Genomic DNA, 8716 nt, shown 5'->3' with positions numbered 1-8716 from the left:
AGCAGCTCAAGCCACTGCATAATCCAAAGTGAGCATTCACATGCACAGACTGGAGAGCTGACTCTGAGCTGGGACAAAACTCAGTGCTCAACAGCAGCAGGCACATAAAGAATAAAACACAATGATAATGCTGTGGTTCACCCACTGTGCTGCTGGAGAAAGGCAGCCAGGATGCTGGAGGTATGGAATAGATCCCAGGGCTCAGTAACGCCAGAAAAGGTTCAGAGAAAGGGAAGACCTGGACTTGGTGAGTCAATGTGATCACTAGAGGTGCTCAAGGCCACGTGGATATAAAAGCTAATGAATCCACTTCAATTAAACTGTGTAAACCCATTAAATGCAGCAGCCCAGACACAGGTTTGGTGTGGTGGTGAAAAGCACGGGAGGTGTGCCAGGGAATTGCAGATCTGTTCTTCAAGCAGCTGGTACCAGCACTCAGATAAAGACCATAAGATCTTGGCCTCTGACTTACAGGTCTTTTTCCTTGGGGAGGGTTTAAGGCAACAGACATGGACAAGGTGTCAGGAAAACCAAGGCAGAGCAGCTGCACTTCTGCTGAGAGAATCAAGAGGCAAAGCCCACAGAGCCCGGGCTTTGATAGCCCTCCACTAACACTTGGTATGTGGGGAGAAATAAACAATCAAAACCCAGCTTCCAGAACTTCAAGAGGGCTGAGGGAAGGTAGTATTTTATTGAAGTAAATTTTAAAGTAATAGCATAAAAATTAGACAAAACAGAAAAAAAGTTCTGTAACCAGAAAGCCATTTATCATAGAAGAATGGAGCCAGACTCTGCTTTATCTTGGTCTGTGGCCACTGGAGCTTGGAGACCCAATTAAATAGTAGGTACAGGCTCAGCTAAACTTCACAATCCTTCAGGGAAAGAAAAATGCCAGCAAGGAGCTGCTGTCCCAAGGTTAGGCACGTCCTGCCAGTGGCCATGTTCACTCTAAGGAAGAATCTGTGCCTATTGTCCTGTACCTGCTGCTATCAGTGAGCTCAGGGACAGGAGGACTGGCAAAATGATGATGCCAGAGCTGTCCCTGTCCCAGGCTCAGCCAGTGCAGATGTCTGGCATAAAGCACAATTTTCCCTCTGTGCTAAGTGCAAATAACCTGGAAAGACAGCAGACAAGGAGCAGATCCAGTTCTTCTCCCTGGAACTGGCTCCCAAGTAGTGAAGTGATGATTGTCCCTTTCTCAGTTTGGTTCCCCACTCCCAGCAAAGAGGGAGTGGTCTCATGGAAGGGTCAAGAAATGTTTCCAGCAGTGGTTTAGAGCAGCAGTTGGTCCTGCAGCACCAGGAGCTCAGGAGTTTGTTCCATATGTCTCACCAACTCCCTGCAAGGATCACAGATTACGGTTCTCTGCCAGAAACTCTTCTTTCTCCCCCTTCCAAGCACAAAATCCTTAGCACAGGCAAGCTACTTCCTCTTACTCAGAGTTTTCCAGTGCACAAAGTGTTCTGAATTGAGAAATCTGCCCTCTGCAGCCACAATTCCCACCAAGGACAGGGCTTAGGGTTAGCTAACCCTAACCCTACAGGGCTGAGCTCTGTCCTCAGCACCAGCCAAGCAACCAGCTAAATCCTACTGATCAAACAGATTGTTTGGACCCTGGAGGGAGCTGTAACTGTGGCTATCTGCACACTGGTCTCAGAAAATACCAACCCATTGAATGGGTTTTTTCACGACTGCAGCAACCTCAAAAGCCAAGAAAGAAGGATTTGATGGGAATAGGTCTGTTCACTACAGCTCTTAGAAGGCAAATGCCAATGACTGGAACCCAAAAAGGAGGTGCAGTAGGAGCATGACAAGTTCTTGAACATATATTTTCCTCTCCAGGAGTGGTTGCCCAGGAAACGTGACAATATTTGTTTCTAGTGCTCTTCCCTGCAACAGCTTTGAGGTAAAAATTATCTGCTCTGACAAAGTTTCCTTAGAACTGTGGTCCACAATCCCCATTTGATGTGGACTTTCTACATCCTGTTTCAGAATCTCTGTGGAGTCAGAGGAGGAAGCAATTCTATCTTTACCCTGTCTTCGTTGATGCTTACCAGTTCACAATCCTCCACATATTTGTATTTCTTCTCCCGATAGTAGTATTTCTTCTTCATGCAATACAGAACAGCAATGTCACACAGCACTGTTGCCTAGTGGAGATTGAAAGAGTTTAAGGCAGTGATCCTCAGAACTGAGGCACTAATCCAGAATGGAGTCCAAGTGCAGACGGTGTCACTTACCACACCAAACAGCGCTAAGCCAGAGCCGATGTTAATCATGGTAGGAATTACATCGAATTTTCCTGCCTAGAAGACAGTCACAAGCCTGAGCCTGCTTTTCAGCATCTCTGAAAACTCTCACTACAAGACCTCCAGGAACTGTCACCCTACCTTTCCAAACACTATGATATCAAAGCGGATGCCATAAGCTTTGACAAGCGTCCGTGATTCAGTGCCATCATTATTCTTGTAGTATTTTGCAAACCTGCAGAAAAGATAGGTCAGAGCTTAGCTGGAAATTTTGAGGTTGCTTATGTGATCATGCAACATCCAGGTGTGTTCCCCACCCCAAGAGGATGGGCTGAACATTGGTACTTCCATACACAAGCCCCGAGTGATGGAGATTTCATGCTGGCAAGCTCATACAGGAGAAAAGCCCAAAGCAGGTGAATTCAAGACAACAGTGAGCGCCATAAAATGAGAAAACTTGCAAGGCATAGGACAGGGAGAAAGCAGCTTTAGCAGGGGAACAGAAGGATTAAGAGGAAGAAATTCGGCGACACGAGAGCGGCGGGCGGGCGGCTGCAGGGGACCAGGCAGCCGCGAGAGGGCAGGGCCGGGAGCACCGCGCGGCTCGGCCCGGCACACAAAGCGCCGCACCGGGGGACAGCAAACCACGACAGCAAAAGGGATGAGAACAAATAAGAGATCAGACTTACTCCGCCACGTGGTTGACTAAGCCAGGAGGAAGCAGTAAAGAGGATGGAAGAGAAAAGGAAGGATTGGTAAGGGGCTGTACCAGAGTCTGAAATTAGCAAGAGCATTTCAGATCCAGCTGTGATATTCTCCAGACGGTCCTGACACCTCAATACCTGCCGGCCGGGCACCTTCCAAACACACATTTGTGCTTTGCACAGCTCCTCAGCAAATTCATCCAAGTTCCACCCAAAGATTCTCTGTGCTAAGCGAGATTTTGTGATTCTAGAAATAACAGCCCTGAGCCGTGTTTCCTCATGAGGAGGAATCCTGCAAAGACCTTGGCAAGGTGGCAAATCCGTATTATTACATTTGAGTCTGGATGCAACCAGCTGCCAGCTCTGTGCTGGTGTTTCACTGAAGTGCTGGACTTAGCTGTACTGGCCAGAATGGGGATGTGGTGGTGTGTGCCAGGATAAGCCTGGTGCAGATACAGTCTTCAGCTGACAGAAACACTCTTACAGGTTAATTTTTCCCCCAAGAAGATTGAAGGACATGCTTCAGTCTCCCAATCCCACCTCAGTCCCCTCAAATTCTGCCCTATCAGCACACCCTAAGACAGTCAGTTGTCCCATTGCCACCCCATTGATCAAACAGCCACCAAAAAGCTGATGGAAACATGACTCAGGCACTCTGACCCAATCAGTGGAGCTCCACTGACCTCTCCCTTCTGCTGCGGTTTGCACACAGTGAGGAACCCACCTGCTCCGTCTCACAGCACCAGAAAAGCTCTCCAGGTTTCCTTCTGTTGCTCTCCAAGCACCAATGAAAACCCCAAAGAACCAGAACTGCCAGTGGCACACGGAGCTGCAGGGACCAGGTGCCCTCCACAGCCACATTACCTGAAGTTGTAGCCAGGTGAGACGGTGTGGGCAGTGTCCTTGTTGTCGAGGCGCCGGAAGGAATATTTTGGCACACAGTGGGAAGCAGCTCTGTCCAGGTTGCAGTCCCAGTTGATCTGCAGTGCCATGACTCCACCCTGTCAAGTGGAGGAGAAGAGGTGATGGGCAGTCCAAGTGCACAGCCAGCCCAGCACTAGGCTCTCTGCTGACCAGGACCTGATTTACTGGCTCCAATCCCATGCTCAGTCTCATACTCTTCTCTTGCACATAAACCGACCCAAACAAAGCAAGGCCAATTATTTGTTAAGTAGGGTTGACTCCAGTCCCTCTGGCCAGAGCACTCTCCATCCTGCAGCTGATCTGTGTTCTGTGGCTCATGCCACGAGGCACAGGGGACAACCCCCTACCACTCCTCTTCTAAAAGCAGCTGAAGCCGAAGAGAAGGATCCGCCAAATACCTCCACAGCCATTTCCTGGAAGTCCTGCCCTGCAGCTTCAACGATTTTCCCTAAACGGAAGATAGGGCAGAAGGGATCTGTCTGGGCATCATAGATGCAGTTCTTGAGGTAGGTGGAGTTGATAGTGGGGAGGATGTTCCGCCTGCAGGAGAACAGGAAGAGTTGTTGCATCCCCTTTACTGCCCACAAGACCAGACAGTGTGATGACCCTCTCACTACTTACTTGCTGAAGTTGAACTTGCGGTACCAAATGTTGTTCTTCACCAGGAGGGTGAAGTTCTCAGCTGCTCGCAGGAAGGCTGGCCTACAAAACAACAGGGAAACATAACCAGGACTCTGCAGAGTCCTTGGTGCTCATCTCTTCAGCTATTCCCAACAGCATCTCAGTGGGAGAAGCACCAGCTGTGTAGCACGAGCCTGCTCTCAGGAGGGGCACTGCGGAGTAGAAAAGCAGAGCACTCACTTGGGTATGTGATAGTCATCCTCCACGGGGCACCACGCAAACACTTCACAGGTGTGAATGCTGCTGTTGTATGGAACACACCTCCCAGTCTGGATGCCTGCAAAGACACGTGCATGGAGGAACTACTGGGCAAAACCAGGCAGTATATGACCCGTGACATCCCCTCACTCCATATGGTGGAAGCAATTTTCCCAGAGATGAAGTGCCACTACTAAACCCACATTATCTTCCATTGCAAGAGTAATTTCAGAGAAAGAAGCATCAGGTGCTTTTCCTGAGTCAAATCCTCATCCATGTGAAATACTGCATCACAGACTGAAGGCTATAAAATAGCTTCACACTGTTTGCTAACTCACCAAAGCCCACGTCTACCCAGCATTCACCCAACACAGTTTAAGTTCATCTGGTCTAAGTCCACCAGAAAAAAAATCTGAGCTTCCCCTCCAGTTCTCTTACATGTGAGAGAAAGAGAAGAAGGAGACTGAAGTGAGATGCTGCTTCCTTCACAGCAGGGAAGGAGCAGCACAGAGGCACCACAACCCAGACCGAAAGGAGCTTTTGCAGAAGGTTTCTTACCACTGCTGTGGGTGCTGACATATCCTGGAACACAGATGTTCTTCTTGTCGCACCTTGTTTGGTCATCTGGGAGCTGGAGAGTAACAATAGTTACACAAACCTCTGAGAACCCTCTCCCCTGCACTCCCACCCACACAAGGCAGGATTAAAGCAGATTCTGCACCCACCTCCGGGCAGTGGCCTTGCGTCTGGTTCAGTGTGAATATCGCATTGGTCATGACAAACACGGTGTTCTCACCCTGAGCATGCAAAACAAGGAGGAAACTTAAGAGTGACAGTCTGCCAAGAGCATCCAAGGCACTGCACCAAACATCTCTGTTGAGAGAGCCCAGGTGGCCCAGCAGAGGGGACTTGCTCTGGACAGCACTAAAGGAGAAGATTCCTACTTGTGTCGCCCTGTGCTGCTGTGTTTAGCCAGAGGAAGGACTGGGACTGGCAGCTCTTTCTATCCTCCCACTTGGCCCAAAGTTCCTCATTCATATTATGAAAACAGAGCTCACACAGCTCCTCAGGGGAGTCATCAGGCAGGAGCAGAAACAGAACTCCAGCTGCAAGTCAGAGCACAACTCCCACACTTTCTTTTTGCAATATATGAGTTACGAATTTGCCTGGTCCTGTTTCTTCAGGAAGCACTATTTTCATTACTTTACTTTCACCAGTTTCAGATCTGTACAACTCCAAATCTGTCATCTGCTTCCGCTCCACTGATATGCAAATATGACCACTCAGCCAAAATCTGGCTATATCTGTCTTTTTTTCTGCACCACATGTCATGCAGACAGAGGGACCCAGGACCAGCAGCTTGGCTGTGCCTGCCCAGCCCAAAGGCCACCACATATGGCCCACACAGCACAGATTCCCACAGATACTGTCAATCAGTAACTGCAGCAATGCCTCCTGTTCAGTTCTGCATCAGGTGACTTGCAGGCTGTTCCTGTAGCTTCTGACAACAACCTCACTTGGGGTTGTTTGCTTTGGAAAACAGTAAGAAAGATGACATGTGGTTATTGTTACAGCTTCTTCCTGATGCCTGCAATGTTCTTCCTCCTCTGCCAGGACAGGTGCTGTTTCAAGTCTCTGTGGGCACCGTGGACAGTGGGATCAGTGCACCCTCAGAGCAGGAAAGGCTCCAAAGAGAACTTAGATCTCATTTGAATACCCAAAGGGGGCTTATAAAAAGGAGGGAGGGGGACTTTTTACACAGGCAGATAGTGATAGGGTAAGGGGGAAGAGTTTTAACCTACAAGAGGAGTGATTTAGAATAGATATTAGAATTCTCCACTCTGAGGGTGGAGGTTGCCCAGAGAAGCTGTGGCTGCCCCATCCCTGGAAGGGTTCAAGGCCACGTTGGGCAGGGCTGGGAGTCAGCTGGGATAGTGGCCCTGCCCACAGCAGAAGGGTGGAACGAGATTATCTTGGTTCCTTCCAAACCCAAACCATTCTGTGATTCTACACAAGCACACACACACAAACACACTTTTCTTGGAACAAGCTTCCCCAGGGCAGGTGCTCAGCATGATCTGTAACAAAGCAAAATTGCTTCATTCTCTCATATCATTGCCACTTTGGCTGGAGCCAAAGTTGTTGCAGCTCTCAGTGGACTTTAGCAAAGCAGGAACTGTTTGTTAGAAACCTTCTCTCTGCATGTGAAAGTGATGGATACCTGAGGAGGGATGACATAGTCTGCTACGTCCCAGATTCTGGCTCCCAAGGTGGATGTGTTTGTCAATGTTACTCCCTTCACCTTTGTGGTGACAGAACTGACCACGGAGTCTGTTTCCTGGTAGCCCTTTTCCCACACAAAAACCCACCTGAAAGAGAAGAATTGCAAGAAATAATAGATAAACACCGTAAACAAGTTTAGGTTGGAATGTCTCCGTTTTCCATGTCACCTGAAAGGGCCATTCCAGACAGTTTCAGCATTTCCTTACAAAAGCCTCACCAGATTGGCAATCTCCTGTCTGATTTTGGGGGTGATATTTTTTATTTTCAGACTGGTTTCCAGGGTCTAATTTGCTTTTATGCCCAGCCCTGCTGAGGGAACGCCAACCACCTCCTGAGACGTTCCCACTCTTGAGGGGCCCTTGGGCCATCCGCTTAAAAGTCGGGCCTGATCCTTGTGGGGCCCTTTTCAACTCAGAATATTCTGTGATTCTGCCCACAACCCCAGTTAAGCAGTGCCACCACCTCCGTGTCGCAGTCCGGTGAGCTCCGGGCTCCCCTCACCCCCTCAAGCCCTCACGGAATCGCTGCCGCGGCCCCTGAGGGCCCCTGAGGGAGGGGCGGCTCCCGCCCTCAGCGCCGCGGGCTCCCAGCGCCGCCGCCCGCCTCCCCTCAGAGCGGCCGGGCCGGCACAGCCGCGGCCCCGCCGCCGCTCACCCGATCACATAGGCGAGGATGCCGAGCTGCACGGCGCGGTTGATGAGCCCCACTTTGCGGCTCCGGATCAGCACGATGCGCGGGGTGTCGTACTCGAAGAGGAAGCTGTGGATAGCCCCGTACAACGCCATGGCGGCGGCCGGGGAGAGAAGGCGGCCGGGACGGAGCCGTCCCGGGCCGGGGCTGCCGCGGCCCCACAGCGCCCCGAGCCGCCCGCCGGGCGCTCCCGCAGCCCCGGGGCCCCGAGCAAATTGCCCGAGGTCAGCGGAAGCCCCGGCACCGCCAGCCGCGGGATTTCCACGGCTGTTTTCGCAGAATCACAGAACCCATTTGGTTGGAAAACACCTCTGAGATCATCGAGGCCAGCCTGTGACCGAACACCACGTTGTCAAATAGACCACAGCACTGAGTGTCACGCCAGTCTTAAACGCTTCCAGGCTCGGAGACTCCAACACCTCTGTGGGCAGGCAGCCCATTGCAATATCTAATCACCTTCTCTAGGAAGAAATTATTTCTAATTCTTCCTAATGTCTAACATAAACCTACCCTGGCATAGCTTAAGTCAGTGCAAGGACCAAGCAACTGCCTCCAAAAGAGAGCAGAGTGTATTGAAGATTGTCACCTTCCCATCCACAATGACCAAATTCTTTATTTTTCCTCTGGCAGTATTAATCTTTGCTATAAAAGCAGGGATCTACCACCTAGTTCATTACCCTCCACCTTGTCCTGAGATACCAACACAGTCCTCATTGTAGAAACATCACTATAACCCTCATAAGGGCAGGCAAATCATCAGGAAGAGATGAACTGACAGAGTGGCACTGGGAATTTCAGGCAGTACAAAATTATTAAGACCATTTAGTTCAGCTATAAATTGGTAAAATGCTTATTTTTTTACAAAACCAGTCAAAACAGATTGGACCAAAAGAAGTGGGGAAAGGATAGGAATATGAGTGAATATTCAGTGTAACTTTCAAAAGGAGAATTGGTTCATATGCTAGAACAGAAATGCATTAGGGAAAT

At 49.8% G+C, this 8716-nt stretch overlaps 1 protein-coding gene across 2 annotated transcripts; it reads right to left on the bottom strand.

The window, feature by feature from the left end:
* Positions 1-672: 672 nt before the first annotated feature.
* Positions 673-8038, bottom strand: P2RX4 (purinergic receptor P2X 4). 2 transcript variants are annotated; one of them, XM_063416081.1, is made up of 12 exons: positions 7694-8032; positions 6978-7125; positions 5482-5553; positions 5315-5387; positions 4739-4835; positions 4499-4579; positions 4276-4417; positions 3818-3954; positions 2391-2484; positions 2241-2306; positions 2055-2150; positions 673-1339 (listed from the first exon to the last, which is right to left on the bottom strand). In XM_063416081.1, the coding sequence occupies exons 1-12, from the start codon at positions 7822-7824 to the stop codon at positions 1307-1309; spliced, it is 1170 nt and encodes a 389-aa protein (XP_063272151.1). In that variant the 5' UTR covers positions 7825-8032; the 3' UTR covers positions 673-1306. The 2 variants fall into 2 exon arrangements, with proteins under 2 accessions (XP_063272151.1, XP_063272150.1); XM_063416080.1 differs by lacking the exon at positions 673-1339 and having other exon boundaries at positions 1974-2150; positions 7694-8038.
* Positions 8039-8716: the final 678 nt, after the last annotated feature.

This window comes from Prinia subflava, chromosome 19 (assembly GCF_021018805.1).
Source record: "Prinia subflava isolate CZ2003 ecotype Zambia chromosome 19, Cam_Psub_1.2, whole genome shotgun sequence".
Classification (NCBI taxonomy): Eukaryota; Metazoa; Chordata; class Aves; order Passeriformes; family Cisticolidae; genus Prinia; species Prinia subflava.
The sequence above is the reverse complement of the archived record's forward strand: the minus strand, read 5'-3'. Positions and strand labels throughout refer to the sequence as shown.